Source organism: Muntiacus reevesi, chromosome 3 (genome assembly GCF_963930625.1).
Source record: "Muntiacus reevesi chromosome 3, mMunRee1.1, whole genome shotgun sequence".
NCBI classification, from domain to species: Eukaryota; Metazoa; Chordata; class Mammalia; order Artiodactyla; family Cervidae; genus Muntiacus; species Muntiacus reevesi.
The window spans coordinates 254,525,930-254,550,149 of record NC_089251.1 but is presented as its reverse complement, the minus strand read 5'-3'; the positions used below and the strand labels follow the sequence as shown (position 1 = coordinate 254,550,149).

The 24,220-nt window shown below is 41.8% G+C and overlaps 1 protein-coding gene across 4 annotated transcripts in view; it reads right to left on the bottom strand.

The window, feature by feature from the left end:
- The window catches only part of ITGA4 (integrin subunit alpha 4), an 88,118-nt gene extending 64,899 nt beyond the window's left edge, over positions 1 to 23,219 (bottom strand). The window contains exons 1-4 of one of the 4 annotated variants that reach the window (XR_010662515.1): positions 22,893 to 23,219; positions 22,435 to 22,556; positions 462 to 568; positions 237 to 366 (exon numbers count right to left, since the gene is read on the bottom strand). Coding sequence is in view for 3 of the 4 variants with exons in the window: in XM_065931872.1 (XP_065787944.1) it covers positions 237 to 366; positions 462 to 568; positions 22,435 to 22,556; positions 22,893 to 23,089 (556 nt within the window). In the remaining variant the exon portion in view is untranslated. Of the gene's footprint in view, positions 1 to 236; positions 367 to 461; positions 569 to 652; positions 802 to 22,434; positions 22,557 to 22,892 lie in introns of those variants that run through there. The other 3 variants (XM_065931872.1, XM_065931874.1, XM_065931873.1) reach the window with 3 other exon arrangements.
- Between the last annotated feature and the right edge of the window lie 1,001 nt (positions 23,220 to 24,220).

Sequence of the window (24,220 nt, the reverse complement as noted above, 5' to 3'; positions counted from 1 at the left end):
TGTAGCACACCAGACTTCCCTGTCCTTTACTATCTCACAGTTCATTTCTGAAAATTGAAACTGCAATTGGATTAAAAAAAAAAAGAAAAGGGAAATAATAATATGAGACATTAAAGAGAACATAGCTATTTTCAAAGATCCTCCCACGGCTAACCAAGTATCCAAAATTGGAAAAAAAAAAAAAAAGACATTCACATATTTATCTTGATCCAGTTAATATCAAAACCATACCTTACCTTGATAGCATGGAGCTATTCTTTTACTCAGTTCTGTCCGTAAATCAGAAGGCATTCCATAGCAAACACCCGTGGGGAGCTTAGACTCAGTCCTTATGTAAAATATATTTTTCCATCTATGCCCACAAGTCTGAATAAAACATAAAAATAGACCAAATGATGTGAAAGTCACACCCAGGGCATCTGGTTTCACGATGTGATCAGGGAACTATCCCAGCAACCTACCACAATGGAGCCGTTTTCTCCAGGCTGTCTGGAAAGCGTGACCCCCAGCCATTGATTATCTCTTTCTTCCAGGCAAGTCTTTCCACAAGGATCTCCAAAAGGGCTACCTACAGCATTGGAAAATAATTTTATGAGCAGTTACCTTGAAAACAATGTTATTCTACAAGAACAGAGAAAACAAGCATGCATGCCTATCCCCAGTGTTTTTTCCTCCAGCTTCTGTGGAATACCGTCTTTCCCGGCTTCCCTGTCATCATATATCCGGTGCACATTGTGGGGGTAACCATGAGTTACTCTGTGCTAACATAATTGCTCTCTCACTGTGATTTTTGTTTGTAGAAAAGACCTCTGATTGGTAATACCAGGAAGAGATGGCCTTGATATAGGAGACAGCTAACCAGCATGACTAAGAGAGGGGAAACCAGTTTAAACCCACGTGGGTTGTGCAAGTTTAACTGCATTATGTAATGCTTGGCAAAGAATGTGCACCTTTGTTCTGATCATTTACTAGCAATGCAAACAGCATTACCAGAGCACTTTCTAAAATGTTTCAAGTATTGAGACACTAAGAATAGAAGGACTACAATATGGTCCTCAACATTTAAGTCACACTTTGTTGAAGCTGGAAGATGACGACTGTGGGAAGCAGCTGTATACAATTAACATACTAATAAAGCCTACCATTTTAAACAAACCACCCTATGGTTTACAGTTAGTGGAACTGTGATGTTTTCAACGAAGAAAAAAGACTTTGAAAAACTGGATTATCTTAATATAAAAAAAACTTCAGAAGGCACTTTGACAAAGACATGAATAGCCAGAAAGCCAAAAATAAAATATTACACATAAGTAATACTTCTAAAATGTAAAAAAAAGAAAGTGATATTCCCAGTGACTTTTTTCTTATTTTGTTAAAATAACTTCTTTGCTTTATGGCTGGGACCCCATATTAACTGTGATTTCAAGTAATTGGTTTTGAGGGAGAATAAGATGCAGCATATTAAGATTCCTTTTGCTGCCTATTTCCACACACAATTGCAACGTGACAGGTCCATTCCACTTGAACTTAATTCTAAAGGCAGATAAATACATTTGCATCAATTTGATTGGATAAAGACATGGAACTTGGGTTTTTAAACTTAATTTTAGTACCAAATTTCATTGATTGAAAGGTACCATACTCTAAATCAATAGGCACCTATCATCTTAACCCCTAGATAAAGCTTCCTGGGCAAACTCAGAATACTTACACAGATAATGTAGTATTGGAAAGTGAAATTATTTGCAGTAAGTCTCCTGGGTAAGAGAGAATTTAAGGAGTGTGGAAAGATATTTGTGTATACATTTTATACATTTGTTCATTCTCTACCATGAAGTTCAGGACAAACCAACCCTCTGACATAGCTAAACTGAAGTTTCTTAGCCCCTTCTCTGGAGATTGATTTCATAGGTCCAAGTGAGGCCCTGACTACCCCAGGTGTTTTTCATGATCTGGAACACCATTGCTATGCTATATGGCTCATCTTTTTTTGGCCAAGCTTCTTGCAGAACAGTAATGTCAATTCCCACCTCCTGGTAGTGCCTGCCAAGAGCGTGAGACAGAGGAAGACAACTAAGGATAAGTCTGGAAAAACAAGACTGGGCTTGATTAGCAATGGCTACTTGGAATGGGCTTCCCAGGTGGCTCAGTAACAGAGTCTGCTAGCTAATGCAGGAGATATGGGCTCAACCCTGGGTTGGGGAAGATCTTCTGGAGGAGGAAATGGCAACCCACTCCACTATTCTGGCCTGGGAAATTCCCTGGTCAGAGGAATCTGGTGGGCTACAGTCCATAGCGTTGCAAAAGAGTCAGAGATGACTTAGCGACTAAACAACAACTTGGAATGGAAAAGAGATATTGCTGCAGCCTAAACCTTGATCAAGAATGGAAGCATAAGGTTTCTCTATTCAAGCTAATAAAGCAAAGAAGGGACAAGGGGGAGGGAAGGAGAGAAAGACAATTATACTGTAGCATTGTGTGGGTCAAGTCTAACAAAGAAAGTTGTTACTATGGCTACATTATGCCCATGTAATTGAAAGAAAATGAAAGAATAACAAGAAATTTTAATTTTCATTATGATACAAATGTTTGACTTTTTACTAAAACTTCTATTTTTTTTTAATTAATGTCAAAAATAGATGATAAATGGTGGATTCATGAACTCGAAGTTGTGGTGGCAAGAACACACAGAAGAACTGTACAAAAAAGATCCTAATGACCTGGATAACCATGATGGTGTGATAAATCACCTAGAACCAGACATTCTGGAGTGTGAAGTCAAGCGGGCCTTAGGAAGCATTACTACAAACAAAGCTAGCAGAGGTGATGGAATTCCAGCTGAGCCATTTCAAATCCTGAAACATGACGCTGTTGAAGGGCTGCACGCATGCCAGCAAATTTAGAAAACTCAGCAGTGGCCACAGGACTGGAAAAAGTCTGTTTTCACTCTAATCCCAAAGAAGGGCAATGCCAAAGAAAGCCTAAACTGCCAATTGTGCTCATTTCACATGCTAGCAAGGAAATGCTCAAAATTCTTCAAATTAGACTTCAATAGTAGATGAACCAGGAATTTCCAGATGTACCAGCTGGATTTAGAAAAATCAGAGGAACCAGAGATCAAATTGCCAACATCTGTGGGATCAAAGAAAAAGCAAGAGAGTTCCAGAAAAACATCTACATCTACTTCATTGACTACAACTAAAGCCTTTGACTGGGTGGATCACAACAAACTGGAAAATTCTTAAAAAGATGGAATTACCAGACCATCTTACCTGCCTCCTGAGAAACCTGTATGTAGGTTGAGAAGCAACAGTTAGAACTGAACATGGAAAAATGGACTGGTTCCAAATTGGGAAAGGAGTATGTCAAGACTATATATCATCACCCTGCTCATTTAACTTACGTGCAGAGTACATCATGCAAAATTCTGGGCTGGATGAAGCCCAAGCTGGACTCAAGATTTCTGGGAGAAATATTAATAATTTCAGATATGCAGATGACACCATAATGGCAGAAAGCAAAGAGGAACTAAAAAGCCTCCTGATGAAGTTGAAAGAGGAGAGTGAAAAAGCTGGGTTAAAACTTAACATTCAAAAAACTAAGATCATGGCATCCAGTCCTATCGCTTAATGGCAAACAGATGGGGAAAGAATGGAAACCGTGACAGACTTTATTTTCTTGGGCTCCAAAATCACTGCAGATGGTGAATGCAGTCATGAATTTAAGAGACACTTGCTCCTTGGAAGAAAAGCTATGACAAACCTAGACAGCATATTAAAAAGCAGAGACATCACTTTTCCAACAAAGTTCCATATAGTCAAAGCTACAGTTTTTCCAGTAGTCATGTATGGATGTGAGAGTTGGACTATAAAGAAAGCTGAGCACCAAAGAATTGATGCTTTTGAATTGTGCTGTTAGAGAAGACTCTTCAGAGTCCCATGGACTGCAAGGAGATCCAACCAGTCAATCCTAAAGGAAACCAGTCCTGAATATTCATTGAAAGGACTGATGCTGAAGCTAAAACTCCAATACCTTGTCCACCTGATGGGAAGAACTGATTCATTTGAAAAGACCCTGATGCTGGGAAAGATTGAAAGCAGGAGGAGAAGGGAATGACAGAGGATGAGATGGTTGGATGGCATCATTGACTTGATAGACATGAGTTTGAGCATGCTCTAGGAGTTGGTGATGGACAGGGAAGCCTGGCGTACTACAGTCCATAGGGTCACAAAGTTCAGTTCAGTTCAAATGCTCAGTCATGTCCAACTCTTTGCAACCCCATGAAACACAGCATGCCAGGACTTCCTGTCCATCACCAACTCCCAGAGTTTACCCAAACTCATCTTCACTGAGTTGGTGATGCAATCTAACCATCTCATCCTCTGTTGACCCCTTCTCCTCCTGCCCTCAATCCCTCCCAGCATCAGGGTCTTTTCAGATGAGTCAGCTCTTCACATCAGGTGGCCAAAGTATTGAAGTTTCAGCTTCAATATCAGTCCTTCCAATGAATACCAAGGACTGATCTCCTTTAGGTTGGACTGGTTGGATCTCCTTGTAGTCCAAGGGACTCTCAAGAGTCTTCTCGAACACCACAGTTCAAAAGCATCAATTCTTCAGCACTCAGCTTTCTTTATAGTCCAACTCTCACATCTATACATGACTACTGGAAAACCATAGCTTTGACTAGACAGACCTTTGTTGATGAAGTAATGTCTCTGCTTTTTAATATGCTGTCTATGTTGGTCATAACTTTTCTCACAAGGAGTAAGAGTCTTTTAATTTCATGGCTGCAATCACCATCTGCAGTGATTTTGGAGCCCCCCAAAATAAAGTCAGCCACTGTTTCTCCATCTATTTGCCATGAAGTGATGGGGCCAGATGCCATGATCTTAGTTTTCTGAATGTTGAGTTTAAGCCAACTTTTTCACTCTCCTCTTTCACTTTCATCAAGAGGCTCTTTAGTTCCTCTTCAATTTCTGCCATAAGGGTGGTGGCATCTGCATATCTGAGGTATTTGATATTTCTCCCAGCAATCTTGATTCCAGCTCGTGCTTCTTCCAGCCCAGTGTTTCTCATGATGTACTCTGCATATAAGTTAAATAAGCAGGGTGACAATATACAAACTTGATGTACTCCTTTTCCTATTTGGAACAAGTCTGTTGTTCCATGTCCAGTTCTAACTGCTGCTTCCTGACCTGCATACAGATTTCTCAAGAGGCAGGTCAGGTCTGGTATTCCCATCTCTTTCAGAATTTTCCAGTTTATTGTGATCCACACAGTCAAAGGCTTTGGCATAGTCAATAAAGCAGAAATAGATGTTTTTCTGAAACTCTTGCTTTTTCAATGATTCAGCAAAGAGTTGGACACGGATGACTGAGTGAACTGAACTGATGTGAAACCTGGACCATAAAGAAGGCTGAGCACTGAAGAATTGAGGTTTTCGAACTGTGGTGCTGGAGAAGACTCTTGAGATTCCCTTGAATAGCAAGGAGACCAAACCAGTCGATCCTAAAGGAAATCAACCTTGAATATTCATTGGAGGGACTGATGCTAAGGGCTTCCCTTGTGGCTCAGATGGTAAAGAATCTATCTGCAATGTGGGAGAGCTGGGTTTGATCCCTGGGTTGGGAAGATCGCCTGGAGAAGGTGATAGCAACTCACTCCTATATTCTTGCTGGAGAATTCCATGGACAGTGGAGCCTGGTGAGCTACAGTCCATTGGGTCGCAAAGAGTCAGACACCACTGGGCAACTAACACACGCACACAAACACACTGATGCTGAAGCGCCAGTACTTTGGCCACGAAGAGACCTTGATGCTGGGAAAGACTGAGGGCAGGAGGAGAAGGGGACGACAGAGGAGGAGATGGTTGAATGGCATCATGGACTCCATGGACATGAATCTGGGCAAATTCCAGGAGACAGTGAAGGACAGGGGAGCCTGGCATGCTTTAGTCCATGGAGTTGCAAAGAGTTGGACATAATTGAGCAACTGAACAACATCCCAAAAGACACTCCAATAAAGTATCTTCTCTGAAAATACCAATGTCTTTCTAAAATTAGTTAGCATTCAGTTAATGAAGCAATTGTGCAGGAGGGAAATTAAAGACAGGAGGGAACAGAGGTCACAAACAATGTATTATCTCTTTATAATATGTTGATGCTATAATGTATTTATACTACTTTAAAATGCAGTATATTTAATGAACAGTTCCATTAAGATTACGGCCAATATTTAGACACAAGTTTTCTGTTCTAGAGATGCCACCACAAAGTTTAAAAACCTATAGTACTATGCATGCAATAAACATGTAGTTTAAAACCACAAAATGCCATGTAAATAGCATGAAAATGCCTCCAAAGTTTTTTTTGATTAGCATATTTATTTTAACTGGAGGACCATCACTTCCCCACACTGTGGTGGCCCCTGCCACACATCCACATGCATCAGCCATGGGCACACATGTACCCCCCCCCCATCCTGAACCCCCCTCCCAAGGCCCTCCCTACCCCATCCCTCTGGGTCATCCCAGGGCACTGGCTTTGAGTGCCTGGCTTCATGCATCGAACTTGCCCTGAAAATGGCCCAGAAGTTTTTAAAGTTTTTATACAGAAAAACAGTGAATCATCATCTGTTTCTCAGCTGAGTGCTCTTATTTGTTGACTTTAAAATAGAGACTAGAGTGACTCCTATCTCATTAACTGCTTTCTAGGTCCACAGATTATGCCCCTTTCCATCCTTTCTGGTTTAGTTTTAGCTCTCTCAGGTGATATCACAGTGTCATCCCTGCTCAGACTCTCATACTTAAGAGTCACAAACTTAGAAAATGAATAAACACACAGACTCCCGCTTACATGAGTTTCTTCTCTCTACGTCCTAACACTGCTTCTGTCACAGGCAGCACCCAAGAGCATCAATAATCTTGAGCTACTTTCAGCCCTGGTAACAAGACAAAATCAGCTGGAAGAACAGCTTATAAATCTCCACTACTGAGCTGGGTCTCTTCTTAGTTTTGAGCAACTTTCGCCCTCCGCTTCGGCAGTGCTGGCAGGATCTTGGCAGAGGGGTCAGACCACATCACCAGCTTATGCTCTGGGTCTCTCAAGAGCATCTCCTTCACCTCCGTGCACTGGAGGCCACGCCTTTTCACGTGGTTCTCAGCTCTGACTGGCTATCAAGATCAGCTGGGGGAGTTTGGAACAAATGCTGACACCTAGTCCCATTCTCTGGCTCAGACTTGATGTGCCCAGATCGAGATTCAGACTTCAGAATTTTTCACACAGTTCCCCAGGTAATGGTAGCGTGCATCTGGACTTGAGAGCAACTGCTCTGCAATATACATGGTTTTGCCATTTCCTGTGTTATACAATATTTGAAAAGAAACTACTCCATTTAGAAAATAATAGTAATATCTTTTTGCCCTCCTTGGTTTCAATTAGACATTGAAATAGTGTATCAAATATTAAGCCAATTTTTTTCACGTGTAAATACAGTATTTATAATTTGGTCAGAAATGATGATTATGAGAGTTGTCATGAGAAAGTTAAGTCTCATGAATTTCCCTGACAGAACATCATAAATAAATGCAGATGATCTTTGTATTTTATCCAAAAGTCATACTGAAATGATTTATAATCTGGTTTTCAATTCAGCTCATACATTACTGATCTAAACTCTTAGTAAATCAAATCAGCTTCATAATTTAAAAAATGTACTTTACATGGTTTAACATAAACGAGGTTGGTAGAAATTAATATGTGATAATTTTCCATGCTTTTATACAATTAGAATGACTAATTCTTAGCACAGTTGAATGCATTTTCCCAGTAGACATTAAAAAAAAGAAAAAAACAAAGCCACATGAAAATCATACTCCTTATTCTAAAAATTAAATCCATCTTCCTCTTTTGTATTTTTCCTTTTTCAATTTGTATTTGGGAAAGCAAATACAAAGATGTATGCTTACTATTTGGTTTTCATTTCCACTTAGTGATTTTGTTTTAGTATATACATGAGTATATAAATGTTAATAAGTAGTGATTTTGACAGATGGATACAAAGGATATTAGTACAAAGTCAATTAGGAACATTTTTTGCCATTCCCTCCACGTTTTTTTTTTTTTTTTTTTTTTGCTGTTTTTCATGTCATCTATTTTAGTGCCATTGTTTCAAGTGACAAAATATGACAGAGACTATGGGAAACTCGATATTTGCTCTTGACTGTCACTTGATGGGGGAAGATTGACTGTTTCATTGACTGTGGCATTTCCACAGCGCAGAACAGGGCCTTACACGCAGCAGGCAGGAACAAAATATTTGCTGAGGGAGGGAATTCTAATACCCACTTTTTCCACCACAAAATACTCCACTAGAGGGTACTAGAGGTTGGACTCTTGAGAGACCCTTGGACAGCAATGAGATCAAATCAGTCAATCCTAAAGGAAATCAACCCTGAATATTCATTGCAAGGACTGATGCTGAAGCTCTAATACTTTGGCCACCTGATTTGAAGAGCCAACTCATTAGAAAAGACCCTGATGCTGGGAAAGATTGAAAGCAGGAGGAGAAGGGGGCAGCAGAGGATGAGATGGGTAGATAGCATCACTGACTCATGGACATGAATCTGAGCAAACTCCGGGAGATCATGAAGGACAAGGGAGCCTGGCTGCTGCAGTCCGTGGGTCACACAGAGTCGGACACGACTTTAGCAGCTGAAGAACAACAACAGAGGATACAACTGCAAAATGTTCACCATTCAGGGATCTAGACTTTAGAGAGGTCTTCTTTCTTCCTACTATTCTCCCCTACTTCTCTTCCAAAACATTAGTCCCTTAAGTTTTAAGATAGTAACAGATGTTCTGAAGAAAAACAATGTTTGCAGGTTTGAAGATCTTTACAAAGTGAGATATGTGAGTAGGATGGTTTAGGACTAAGAATTAGGTGGGCCTCCAGAGATGGCTGTCTCAGAGGGATTCTGCAAGGACTGTGGGGAGTAAATGAAGGATGTGTGAAGGGCTTGGGCCAGAGCCCAGCAGAGAAAGCAGGCAAACATTAGTTGATGTTGACATTATTAAGGATTAAGCTAAAGACATGATTAAGGTACACATATGTCATGGCATATATCCTCCTCCATAACATAGTTGTGGCATATCACTGTCAGTGACCAACCTAGACAGCATATTAAAAAGCAGAGACATTACTTTGCCAACAAAGGTCCGTCTAGTCAAGGCTATGGTTTTTCCAGTGGTCATGTATGGATGTGAGAGTTGGACTGTAAAGAAAGCTGAGTGCCAAAGAATTGATGCTTTTGAACTGTGGTGTTGGAGAAGACTCTAGAGAGTCCGTTGGACTGCAAGGAGATCCAACCAGTCCATCCTAAAGGAGATCAGTCCTGGGTGTTCATTGGAAGGACTGATGCTGAAGCTGAAACTCCAATACTTTGGCCACCTGATGTGAAGAGCTGACTCATCTGAAAAGACCCTGATGCTGGGAAAGACTGAGGGCAGGAGGAGAAGGGGATGACAGAGGATGAGATGGCTGGATGGCATCACCAACTTGATGGACATGGTTTGGGTAAACTCTGGGAGCTGGTGATGGACAGGGAGGCCTGGCGTGCTGCAATTCATGGGTCGCAAAGAGTCGGACAGGGCTGAGCGACAGAACTGAACTGTCAGCGAGCTCTTACCATACACATTCAATTCATTAATTCTCACAGCGGCAATGGAGGACTGTGTTAACAATCTCATTTTATAGGTAGAGAAACAGAATCTTAAAGAAGTAAAGAGATTTGCCCAAATCCATGGGGCCAGTAAATGGAAAAGGTTAGAATCAAGCATAAGAAATTTTAGAATGAAATACTGCCATTTGCAGCAACATGGATGGACCTCGAGATTATCATATCAAGTGAGGTAAATCAGACAAAGACAAATATGTGATATCAAGTATATGCAGAATCTAAAATATGATTTGAATGAATGTATTTACAAAACAAAAATAGACTTACAGACATAGAAAACAAACTCATAGTTACCAAAGGGAAAAAGGTAGAGAAGGATAAATTAAGAGATTGGGATCAGCAGATACAGGTACAAACTATTATACATAAAAGAGATAAACAATAAGGTCCTACTGTACAGCACATTATATTCAAAATCTTGCACTAAAACATAATGGAAAAGAATTTTTAAAAACTTATAGTAATTGAAGATCTCACAGTAGTTACTTTCCACTAATCTGGAGTATATACAATAGAACTGAATAAATATTTCAAATGTATGAATTATCTGAATAAATTTCACTTTCTAATCTTTCCTGCCAGCTGAAAGTGTGTAAAATTTCTAGTCAACTTTCTAGGGTTCATGAAAAAGGTCACTTTCTTGGTCCCTATCTTACCCTGATCTTTTCCTCAGTTTAGATCAATTCTCAATGCTTTGGCATTTCCACTGAGGAATGAGCAAGTGGCAAGACCAGACTCAGAGGCCTTTCTGTAGCCTTTGAGAGCTTGAGTGACACATTGTGGGCAGGGCAGCTTGGGACTTCTGGACGCAACGACATTTGGTTTATCTGCCTGGGTCACTGGCTTAATCAGTTCAGACATTTAATGGGGGGGTCTCAAACTTGCCTTCTGGATACTAAGACAACACACATATTGGTCTGATCTTTCAAAACATGACATAATTTTCATGTTTTAGAGAAATAGTGAAAGACCTTACCTCCACCAATTACTTTTTTTTAACATGAAGTTCTAGTCTATTGAAAGATTAGTCCTATATATTTCAAACTCTTCCACTCTAAATTTTTCTCAAATAATCCTGAGAAACAAATGACTCTCGTTCTATGTTCTATAAAGAGTTATTCATTCAATAAATCTATTTGTAGAAGCAACCATTACTGAGTGAAACAGAATACAGAAAATACATATGGGATTGAAAGCAAACATACCAATTCAAATATGACCAGAATACAAGGTCTACCATTGGATGGTTATAAAAATTACAGAAAATGTATGCCTGTGCATACAAGACTTTCTGGCACCTAGTAGGTGTTCATTAAATGAGCGGTCAACGCTTCTACTACGCAGTGTACCCACATTGCATTGATGGGGACACGCCAGCAGAGGGAGCTCACGGTGCTGTGCGGTTGGATCAGCAGCATTCCTTCAGCTCTTTAAGCCAAAGGGCCCCTGGTTTTTATTTCTTATCAAACACTAATTATTACTAAACCCATTGGACTATGTTTATTATATTAAACTGTGTACTTTTCCCACATATCTAATAAAATGTGGTGGTGATGTTTCTAAAAGGTAACAGTGATGTTCATGAATTTAACAGCCATAACAATAACTGAGTAATGAAAAGTAAAACACTCCAGTTTTAGGGGAGATATGGGACATGAAAGTACTAAACTTCCGAGAGCATTTCCACCAACTCATCTAGTGGCTATCAAGGATCAAAATATCAAGTTAAGTATCAAAATTAGAAACAATTCTTGATGTATCTTTAAGTGTCATGTTCTTAGACTTAGTAATAAAAATCTGATCATGACGGATAATCATGCTCAATTTATATGAGTAACAGTTCCTATAATCATAGGCCTGAAAAAAACAGCTATTCCAGTCTTCTAGGTCATTTTATTTTAATTATAGTTTTTATTTTATAATTTTATTTATTTTACTTTGTTGTATCTAGGAAGAGTTCCACCCAGAGGTGAATGCATTCAGGCAGCAGAGTCAAACCTGATGGTTGCAGTTTTATAAATCTGGGTTGATCCTGAGTCATACTAGACTTCTGAGCCCTAGAAAACCATTCTACTTGTGAGCCTGAATTTCAGATAAGGGTTTCCTTCCAAGTGTCTTTGGTCCAAACTTCTTCACATTCCTCTAGAAAACCTATACAAGTCTTACTAAATAGAGCAGAGAGATGTACAGCGACTGATATATCTGCCAAGTGTAATGTGAAGAGGGAATGTTGTCTTACAATAACTATTATTTATATACTAAATAACACTTATTAAATGCTTCCCATGTAATAGGCACACTTTTAATATATGTGAACATATGTATTAAGTCATTTAATTTTCCTTATATCCCTTAAAGGTGGGTACGATTATCGTTATCCCAATTTTATAGATGGAGAAGCTGAAATAAAGGGAGAATAAGCATCTTGCCCAAAGTCACTAAACTTAAAAGTGGGGTAAGGAAAGATTCAAACCTACACTGTCATCCACTACCCTATACTACTTCACAGTGATTTGCTATGAGTACTTCTCTATTAATCAGCGAATGAATCCAAGTATTGGCACTATTGACACTCCTATTCTAATTCTGTTTCATAATAACATATTTTAACACTGACTTCCAACATTAGAAAATAAGGAAAAACAACTCTCTGTTTCCATGGTTTTCAATGAGTCTCTTAGACTTAAGGAGTCATTTGAAAAAGTATCACTAATATATAAGTACCATTTCATTTGAAAAAGTATCACAATATTATAGATACGATTGTTCTTTGAAACAAAAACAATATAAAAATGTGAACAGAAAAGGACTCAGGGAAACCTGCCGGCACTTAATGCTCAGTGGTCAATACTGATGTTCTGAGTTTGGTTTTGGAATTCACAGGGTAGGATGGAGGAGGAGGTCAGGGTGATAAAGTTCAAAAATACGTGAGAAAAGTAAAAATCAGTCAGGGAGTCCATGGCATCGTTCTCTACCAGTCAGTGTAGGATCAGACTGAGATGAGGGGTTCCTGACAACAAAGGACAACTTTTCATTCAAAGTTTAAAGAGGGGGATAAGATGTTGCAGAAACAATGTAACAATGATCTTCAGACAAAGTAATGATATTCTAAGAAATACTAAAAAAAATGGTCCCAAGAGAACAGAGCATAGCACTGAGGTTAGATAGACCTAGAATGATTTCAAAGAGGGTAGATACTGACAAGAGACGTCTACCTAGTATATAATTTTAAAAGGACATGTCTAATCCACTTCACAAAGTATTTCCAGCAAAAGAGATTTGACAACTATGTCTACACTCTTACTATATCTGAACAATTCATTGTGAATTCCAGTATTTCATATAAATTATATGAAAGAGATGACTAATCATTTGTTAAAAATCCTTAGGGATAAACTGAGGACATCAGAACCAACACACGGTGTTACTGGACCCAGTCCTGTCCCCTGCAAGCCCACTTCCATATATTCCCCCAGTTTTAAAGACAGTCCATTCTAGACTTCCTGTCTCAGGGGTGCATATTCTTTAGACTGTCCAGTGTGAGTGGACAGAGTCTGGAATGCAAGACTGGCCTAGACCTCTGCGAACAATGCTGAAATATACAGTAAATCCTAGAAGACCCCACCCAAACCAGAAATGGACCCACCCATTTCACATTCATTGAGACTACCATGTGCTCATCAAAACTGGCCAGAGCTGACTCGTTTACTCATGTCCATCGTTCCAAAATACTGTCATCATCCAGCCTCTTCTCCCCATTGTGCATATTTACCCTTATGCTTGTGACATTTCTCATCAGTACTTCTCTGTTTACCTGTTATTCCTGTAACTGAGTTCTTTGAAGGCTTTAGCCATCTTGGCCAACTTTCTATTCCAAGTACCAACATAAGTAATGGATAACATTTATTTAATAAATGAAGGAAGAACCGAGGTGCTATCTGGCACCAATATTTTCTCACTCCTCACCCCTCTGAAGTCTGGCATTACCACTAAAACAGGTCTTTCCAAGGTTCTTAACAAACCAGTTCTTTCTGAATCCAAAGAATCCTCCCAGGCTCTTACGTGGCTTGACCTCTTGGCCTCTTTTGACATGCCAGCCACTCACCTCTTCTCAAGATCTCCCATTCTTCAGCTTCCATAACGCCACATTGACCTGATTCCCTGGCTACCCCTTGGCTTTTCCTCCTCAGTCTATTTTCCTTGCTCTTTTTCCTTCTCCAATGGTTCTTAACCATGGGTGAATACTGGAGCCATCTGGGGACCTCTGGAAACTCCCAATGCCCTACTAAGGATTCCACACCCAGCTCCAATGTGTGTGGGTGAAGCTTTTCCACACCAGCACCAAGAAATTCTCTGATACTAGGCAGGGGTCCTGAAATCCAACTTGTAATTATAATACTATCTACCTGAAGATAATGTCAGATCCCATTGATTAAGGGTTCAGTTCTGCAAGCTCCTTGACAAAGGTCTGAGTAATAGTTTTTAAAATTTAACTCCAGAAGCAAAAGCAACAAAAGCAAAAATAAATGAGACTACATCATACTACAAAGTTTCTGTAAAGAAAACTATCAACAAAATGAAAAAGCGACCTACTAAATAAGAGAAAATATGGAGCAGGGCTGCATAAAAACAGGCCCAGCATCACTGACCATCAGGGAAGTGCACATCAAAATCACAGTGAGCTATCGCCTCCCATCTGTTAGAATGGCTATTACAAAAAGCCAAGAGATAACCAATGCTAGTGAGGGTGTGGAGAAAAAGGCTGTGCATTGTTGGTGGGAATGTAAATTTGGGCAGTCACTATGGAAACGGTATGGAGGTTCCTCAAAAAATTAACAATAGAACTCCCGTATGGTAGAACTACCATAGTTCTAACAATTCCGAGAATACTTTTGGGCACATATCCAAAGAAAAGGAAAACACAACTAAAAATAGCATAATGCGCCCCCCCCCCCCGCCCCGCCCAAATTTACTGCAGTCTTATCTATAATAGCCAAGATGGGATACAACCTAAGTGTTCAATGAAGAGTGAGTGGATGAAGAAACTGAAGTATATATATGCAATGGGGCATTATTCAACCATAAAAAAGAATGCAATCTTCTTGTCTGCAACAACATGCCTAAGCCCTGATGACATTATGCTAAGTGAACTAAGTCAGACAGAGAAAGATAAATACTCTATGATCTCGCTTATATGTGGAATCTAAAAAAAAAAGCTCAGAGAGAGAACAGATATGTGGCTGCCAGAGGTGGGGGAAGGGAGGGAGAAATGCGTGAAGGAAACCAAAAGGTAAACAAAAAGAAAAAAGTGAATACAGTACATTACTGAACAACACTGAAAAATACCTTACTATCACCCAGCAATTTGTGATTATCTTCTATAGGACTAGAAAACTAGGCAACTCTAAAAACTCACATAAAACTTCCTCAATGGGTAATGAGGAAGAAACTTGAAAGGTAAAAATGCACTGGGAGTATGTTTAACAGTTGATTAAAATACATGAAATATTTAAAAAAGACTACTTTCTTTCCATATCACCCCTCAACACACACTTCAGATGTCAATCTCAAGCCCACTGGCTATTGACGTTTCCCTTGATGTTTTCCTTTGGTTTGAGCCACAAGGGTGGCTCACAGAGCTCAAGAGAACCATTTTACTCACTAGATTATCAGTTTATCATAAAAGGAGTAACAGGAACAGCTGGATGGAAGAGAGACACAGGGTGAGACACGGGAAACATGATGGGAGCTCCCAGGCCCTCTCCGAATGCACCACTGGTCCTAAGCCCCCACATGTTCTCAAGTCCTGTCCTTTTGGGCTTTTATAGAGGTTTCGTTGGGTAGGCATGAGTGATGAAATCATTGGCCATTGGCAACTGGTTCAGCCTCCAGTCTCTCTCCTCCCGCTGGTGTCAGGGGGATATGAATGAAAGTTCCAATCCACTGATCATACAGTGTGCTCTGCTGGCAACCAGTCACATCCTTTGGTTCTAAAGTCACCTCATTCACCTAACAAAAGACATATTTATCACTCTAGAGAACTCCAAGGGTTCTAGGATCACTGTGCCAGAGATGGGGTTGAAGGCCAACTATATATTCTTACTATAAATCACAATATCTAACCAAGCTAGACCCACTCCCAGAGATTTTACTAGTTTAGGAGAAGGCCACCAGCACTGGGCTTCTTAAAACTTGGCAGAAGAATCTAGGTTGCAACTAGAGTTGACCAATACTGTTCAAGCTGCTTCTCAAATGGCAGGAGTCCTGTGGGATCTCTTCTGGGTCCAGTGATCCATTTAACCTAGAACATTCCCAGGTTAAACGCATTAACTTCCATGGCTTTGATTACCATCTCTATGCCAATTACCTTCAACTCTGAACTGCCTATATAGGCCTCTCCTGCCCGCGGGGCCCATACATCTAACTGGTCACCAGGTATCTATTTTTACATCTCACGGGACATAGCACCATCATCTGTCCAACAGCCCAAGTCAGAACCTTGGGTAACATCTTTGAAACCTTCTTCCTGTTCATCTCTCTCATTTACCAACTGCAAAGTCCAGGTCACAGAGACCTGCTCTGCACACAAACAGCAGATTTCACAGCTGACTAAGTCAGCGGCCAGTACAGACGCCCTGGACCTCCTGCAGATCTTGCCAGCTTTTGTCGCCCACGTATTAGTGTTCACTGAGCCCTGGGTTCTGCCATACGCCCTTCTGCCTGCCCCGGAGGAGCCCAGGAACCACACTAACAGCCAGCGCAGGCCTCTGTGGCTACCCTGGTGTGAGCAGCTGGCCGACGGAGCTGCTCTCGGTACCCACCAAAGCCAAAGTGCACGACGCCTGCCTGCACCCCAGCGGCCGACGTCACCCTCAGGCCCAGGCTCGAGGTGCGGCCGCGCAGCTGCGCCCGGCAGGTCAGCAGCCTGCTGCCCGCCATCCCGCCGCGCTGCCGCGCACACACCCGGGAGCGCACGCGGCCGGCCGGGGCGCCTGTGGGTGCCTGCGGGTCTGCAGCAGACCCTGCCTCCGTCACCGCTCAGCGCCACCACGCCCGCCGGAGCCAACACCTCCCTCTGCATCTGGGCCCCAGCCTCCACTGCACGGGGCCCTCACGGAGGAAGAGCGTGACCACACAAGAGCACGCGGACAGCCGCTGCTCCTGCAGCTGCCCGAGGACTCACCAAGTGTCACACAATAACCCCTGCTCGCTTCTCTAATCTACGCCGCTTCACATGCCGCAGGTCAACTGCATGCTCTCCTCTTTCCATCCAAAGACATCGCCCTCTCAAAGACCCTGGGTGCTCAGACACGCTTTGCTCTGTGCAGCACCCTTTCCCGTAACCTCTTCCTCTGAGATAACTGATTTTTTCCCTCAGTTTTCCACTAGAATTCCTTAGGAAGACATCACCTTATTCTAACTAGAGTAGATTGTCTCACCATACTTTCCTATAATAACCCAACCTATAGACTGCAAACCCCTTGAGGCAAGGGTGGTGTTTCTTTTGTATGCCCAAGTTCTAGTACTTAGGCATCCCTCAGTGAATGACCAAATGAACCGATGACCCACGTGCACAATGGATCACCATACCTGGCCCAAGAACTGTGGCCAAGGGGAGATATTTTTTAGCCATTGGAAATATCACCCAGTGGTCAAGTAAATTTTTGGCAATAAATAAAAGCATTTTAGAAAACCGCATCTCTCAAACCAGGTGGAAGCCATTCTTTTAGAGATGGAGTCTGGGAAATTGTTGGAAACCAGGAAACTTAATTCTTTTAATATGATAGCTTATTCATTAATCTCTCTGTCTTAATTTTGTGCATAATTAGCATAACAAACCTCTGTTCAACGATGATTTTTCAAAATGACCAGTCTGTGTCAACATCAGCTTCATAAGCTACAATTTAAAGAGTATTGCAAATAAGAAAAAAAGTTATCAAGAACATATTTGATGTTTCAACAGTGAGCGGTTTGTCTTTTAATGTTAAGCTAATAATTCCTACAAATCAGGCAGAAGTGCGAATGAGGTAATCATTAGTTAAATGACACAGCTGCTAATTAACTTAACCTCTTCCAAATAGGTAATGTAATATAAATCAGGAGGCTGGTTAAGGTTATATAATTTCCAGAAAGAAATCTGAAGGGAAATAATGATGATTAACTTGTAATAAACCATTGTTCTCTCTAGTAAGAAAAAGAGGGACAAGAAGGGAGCTTAAAGGTCTAGTAGTTATATGACACTGGTCTAGAAAAGTGAAAATCTTATTCATTATACATATAGACATTGGGCAGGGTTATTTTACATAGGGAAGTTATGTTTTCCTAAAACAGTGCTCTCCAATAGAAACATAATGCAAGTTACATATGAAATAATTTTTACAGTAGTCACATTAAAATGTAACAAGGAATAAGCAAAATTAATATTTTCTTTAACCTAATGCATCTAAAATATTCTCATTTAAATATGCAATTGATATTAATTTCAAACTGTTTATTTCAACATATGGTCAACACCTAAAAAATCAAGAGATTATATATATATGTACACATAGGAATTTTTTTGTACTAAGTCTTTAATATCCAGATGTAATCTGTATTATAGGACCTCTTACTACAAACTAACCACATTTCATGTACTCAATAGCCACATGTAGCTTGTGGCTACTGTATTAGGCAATAATTATAGAATTTTATATATTTTGTATACATTTCATGTACATTTTATAACAAAATTATAACTTTTATTATCCAGACAAGTGTGCATTTGTTCAAGTTTGCATGTTCATACAAACACACATGTATAATATTATTAGTAGCTATCAGTATAAAGCTATTGGCAGCAAGTTAAAAATAATGAAAGATCTAGAGAGTATGTCTTTTGAAAGATGAAATAAAGACAATCTTTTAAATATAATTTTATAGTCATTTACATATTTTATTATCTTCTATCTTCAAATACTGGTGATCATGAATGGACTATCATTAAATACATAAGCAAAGTCATTACCTGTAATGCCTTAATTTAGCAACCAACTGTGTTCAAAGTTTCCTTTTAAAAAAACCTAGCAAGGCTGCAGAGCACCTGAGTAGAAAAGCAACTGAAACTGTGGAAATCACTATGACCTCCCCAGACACAGAGTCTTCACAGACAAGTTTGGATTCACACCTCCTGATTGGAAGACTACCTTCCTCTGGTTCACAGAGGGCAGTACCAAGGACGTGAGCAGGAAAATACCCCTTAGGTAGGCAGGGAGGTGGAAGGAGCCTGTCTGCACGCAGGAAGAAATACCTCTCTTCCCCAGTCAATTCACTTCACTAAAAGGGGTACCTGAGTCTCAACATCTCATCCCCTGAACATTCGAGATAAACAGGCATTTGCTGCTCACTTCTGATTACGGCTACGCTGAACATACCACAGTATGGGGCAATATTATGCACTATAGGGAAGGGGGGTTAGGAGGTAGGGGGAAGGTTATTGATATCCTGTTTTGAAGGAAGGAATCTATCTGAATGAAACTTTGAAATTGTTAGACCTAAAGACTAGTCAATGTATACAGCACTTTGAATTGTGTAGGAGATGAGCGCTATTTTAAGAGATCTTTCAACTTCATCTCCTTGATGGCAACTTAGGACACGAATGAAAGAAAACATCTTATGACATGGATATCATAGCTCAATATTTAGATATTATATTTTTGGTTGAGTCAACAAAAAATATTTTTCCACTGTGTTTCAACTGTTATCTTTTCATTTATACATTTAACTTTTGGTTTCATCTATTAATTGTCTGTATTTATAATCTCACCATGATATAACAGATAACATGCAGATATGGATTTAAGTAGAAGACAGAAATAAAAATAAATATTTTTTGAATGTCAGTTAAATGTAAGATAGTGAGCTAAGCACTGTCCATACATTTGAGACAGAACAACTAAAACCATCTTATACAGATGATTGTGTGTATATATTTTTTCCTTGACAATTCTTCATAAAGACTACTACATAATCTACAAACTTGAGAATTTTAAAAAGCCTTTAGTTACCAATTTATTGTTTTCAGTGTTAACATTCTAAACATTATCCTCAATCCCTTATTTTACAGTTTCAAGTTACTTCTGAGATTGCTCTGAACTGAAACATACAATTTCTTTATATAAGGAAAATACATTGTTTAAAATGTTATATGAGAAGTAATTTCAGTCAACTCTTTTGCAAATGTTCAAAGATGTGCAAATATTTTATTACTATAGCCATCAGTGTTTCTACCAGTTGACTGACTAGATATCTTGTCATCTGCCTTTCACCTCAGTAAATACCTTTTTTACTGATCAAAAAATTTTAAGTTGAAAATATCCCTTTGACTTATCATTTCTAGTTAATTCTTTTATTTACCAACCAGGTTGATAACAATCAAGCTTTCACTTTGCTTTATTCATTTATCCACCCAATAAATCTTTACTTAATGCATGTTTGCTATACATCTACCATGCGCACATTTCTCCATGGATATTTCTGTAGTCACTTCCTATGTTCCACGTGTCCAAAGAATTTAGGTTTTCCTACAATTTTGACAGATTTTTTTTATTACCTTAAATTTTAATACAATATTGTGACAGGATCTTTCCAGTTAAATACAGACATCTAGAAATAGATTCAGTGCCATTCTAGACAGGAAGTAGGGGATAAATACCAGTGGTTGTAATGTCATGAATCAGGAAACTATGACAGGACAACAAAATAAAACATTTCCCTCCTGAGACCTTGTCAAGATCCTCTGGCAGATCAAAGCTGTCTGCTCTGCTCCCTAATTCTTCATCCCACAAGTCTCTTTGGCAAAGACAATTATGCTTTGCAGAGTTATTCCAAATGGATAGGTCTGCGAATGTGTTATGCTTTCCTAGTCTGCCTTTTGGGATGGGAGATGCTTAATAAGAGGGTAGGACTTATTTTAAGCAGTGCAGACAACTTCTAAATTCTTATGGATGCTCTCTGAGTCAAAAATAAAATTCCATTAAGTGCATATTGTATTTGAATTCACTGTCAATGAAGGGAAGCAGTATTCCAATTTGAGAAAAAGCAAAGACTACTACAAAAAAAAGGGAGGGTATTAAAGATGCAGTGACTAGCTTATCCCCAGAGCCCATGGCTAATAAAGATAAATAGGAAAAAGGTACTAAGTATAACCATTTATTCACCATTCACAGGTGACTCACCAGCTCAGCAGACACTATGTTGGACTCTTCAGTGGATTTTATTTGCATTGAAGGTGTACACATGGCAGGAAATGACTTGGACTTTGGACCCAAGCAGGCCTTTCCCAGTGGTCATGCATGGATGTGAAAGTTGGACCATAAAGAAAGCTGAATGTCAAAGAACTGATGCTTTTGAACAGTGGTGTTGGAGAAGACTCTTGAAAGTCCCTTGGACAGCAAGGAGATCCAACCAGTCAATCCTAAAGGAAATCAGTCCTGAATATTCATTGGAAGGACTGAAGCTGAAACTCCAGTACTTTGGCCACCTGATGCGAATAACTGACTCATTGGAAAAGACCCTGATCCTGGGAAAGATTGTAGGCTGGAGGAGAAGGGGACGACAGAGGATGAGATGGTTGGATGGTCTCACCTACTGGATGGCCATGAGTGTGAGCAAGCTCCGGGAGTTGGTGATGGACAGAGAGGCCTGGCGTGCTGCAGTCCGTGGGGTCACAGAGTCAGACACAACTGAGCGACTGAACTGAACTGAGGCCTGACTTTGAGTTGCAGTCCCATCTTCCACTCACTAGCTGAGTAACTTTAGAAAAAGTCCTTGCAACACTCTGAACCACAGAGTCCTCACATGTAAAGTAAGAACAATGCCACCCATGGCCCAGTGTTGTTTTCTGGAAAAGAAGCAACATATATGGCAGTTCCTAACAATGTTTGAAGCAAGATAGGGTCTGAATTAATATTAGTTCCCCTTTCTTTCCCCATGTGTCTGTGCAAAGCAAATTTGCTGTTGACTTTGAAACATGAATTTTCTTCCCTCCCCCAACAGAATGCATTTTTCAAATTGTCACAAATCTAAGAAGAGACATTAAGAAATCAAGAGTTTTTGAAGAGAAAAATTAATAATGATACATTAAGCCTCATTTTATTAATAATTATATTAGCAGTGGAGATGCCAATTTTTTCCTGTGCTCTCCTTTAACATTTCATATCTTAAGTAAAACGATATTATTTTCTTTTCTAGAAAGTCATTGGGGTAAATGACAGGGTGTGGGATCAATTCCAACTGCTATTCCTGATCTGCCCCTTAGCCTGTTCTTTAACAAGGTTGATAGGTCAAAGATGGAAATAAAATTCTCCAGTCTTGGCTGTCATTAATGTGCTGAGAGATTTTAAGATGTGTTTTACACATGGTGTGGGGTGGGGGAGGAGGGAGATGTGAAGAGAAGGTCTGAGGAGGTGTAAGAAATTTTCCTCTACATAGTTTTGTCAGAATACTGCAATCACTGTCATAAGCAAAAGGGAGAAAACCACTGACAGAAAAGAGCCCTCTTTTATGTTAAGAAGGGAACATGGTGTTGACTTAACAGTGAAAATCATCCCCTTTAAATGAGAATAGGCAATATTCTCATTTTTCCCAGGACTTGTCTACCGTGGGGTCCACACGAGTGGGGTGAGGCTCACTAGCTCCCGTCCCCAGACCCCACTCACCTAGCTGCAGCTGTTCGCAGGTCCTGGCGGGATTCTTCCCAATCTTGCATCTGTAAATCGCCCCAGGTTTGACCACTGAAGCGTTGGAGAGCCAGTTGGCAGTGGGCGCCCCGACTACGAGCCTAAGAAGAGAAACGCGCACGTGGGCGCAGATGTTAGCCTCGCTGCCCACTAAACCCCGGCTCTCCCCAGAGGCAGCCGGGCCGCTGCCGCCACCTCTTCCTCCGCCCACCGCCCCAGCACTCAACCCGCCACCCCGAACTTCAGGGCCTGGCGCCAGAACGCACCCCGGCTGCTGCCACCCCAAGATGAGTTCGTTTCCCAAGCACGTCTCCAGCGAGCTGGGTTCCCTCCTGCCTTCTCTATAGAGAGGAAAGTTTGAACCAGGCAGGGAATCCCTGGGGCTTTTTGCTAGCCGCTCTGAGATGCCAAAGGCTCCCGCGTCCGACCCTACTCACCATCGGTTGGCCCCGTGGCTGTGCAGCAGCACCGAGTAGCCGAACAGGGTGTTGGGGGGTCCCTTGTAGAGCAGCGCGCTCTCGGTGTCCACGTTGTAGGGGCGCCCGCTCGGGACTCCCGAGCACAACAGAAACATCACCGCCGCCCAGACGGCGGCCCCTCGGGGGCCCGGCCCGCGCCTCGCTTCCACAGCCATGCGCTCTCGGAGGGGAACATTCAACACTGAACCGCCACTGTCCGTCCCCAAGTTGCGCGGGATGCGACGGCTGGCCGAGGGGAAGAGCGCCCCAAGAGAAGGGGCTCAGCGTGTCCGGCGCCGGCGGGCGGGAGCGAAGAAGGGAGGGAGGAGGGCAGGGACCAAGGGAGGGAGGGGAAGTCTGGCTGCGGCGGGCGGAGCGATCCGAGGTGGCAAGGGATGCGACGCGCCCGCCGAGCCCCACGCGGGTTTCTGCAGCCGGGAGGTGCGGTGATCGTGAGTCCCGGGGCGCGGGCCTCTGGGTGGGGTACCGGGCGTGGTGCGGAGTCGCAGGACCCAGCGCTGACTCCGGCACGCGTGACTGTAGGGGGCGCTGGGGGACCTTGGCTGCGCCGCGCGCGCCCAGGCCGGCCTCCTGGCACTGCCGGCGTTGAGCTGGAAGGGGCCAGGGCTTCGCCTTTTAGCCGCGGTTGGGGCCTAGATACTTAGCGGCGTGGCCTCAATCCTACCGACCGCGCGCGCCCCACTGTGAGCGCAGAGGCTCCTCCGCCTGCCCCGTGTGGCCCAGAGGCCAGCCACAAACCTGGGCACCAGATGGACTGCGAAGGGAACTGTCCTGAACCTTCGCTGATAATTCAGCACTACACCTGATTTGGGGGGCGGGGGGTTAATAAGCAACCACTAGAGAAATTAACCAGGGGACCCCCCCGGGGACCCCCCCCCCCCCCCACACACACAAAAGCACTCCCTGAAGGCGCCCAAGGTACATTTTGGTGGAAAAGACGTTAGGGCATTCACTTGAAGACTTCCACTTCCTTCCTCCGCTTACTTCCTCTTTAGTCCGGGCTGCTTGCTCGGAGCAGCGGCTCTAGCCGAAAGGCTGGGAGGGGCAGACGGTTTAGGCTGTGGCTCGGCTCCAGGGCCAGGTTGGGGTAAGCGAACACTGACTTGCCTCATTTCGACTGATTCTGCCCTCTGGTTCGTGTCCCCTTTCCACACGTCCGCTCAGTCCCACCGGATACATTAGCCATCGCTGGTGAGGTCAAGATACAGACCCCATAATGGGCCTCTGAAAACGTGCCGGGGAACCACCGCACTGACCTGGGTGTGACTCTTGTCCTAAGTAAGCCA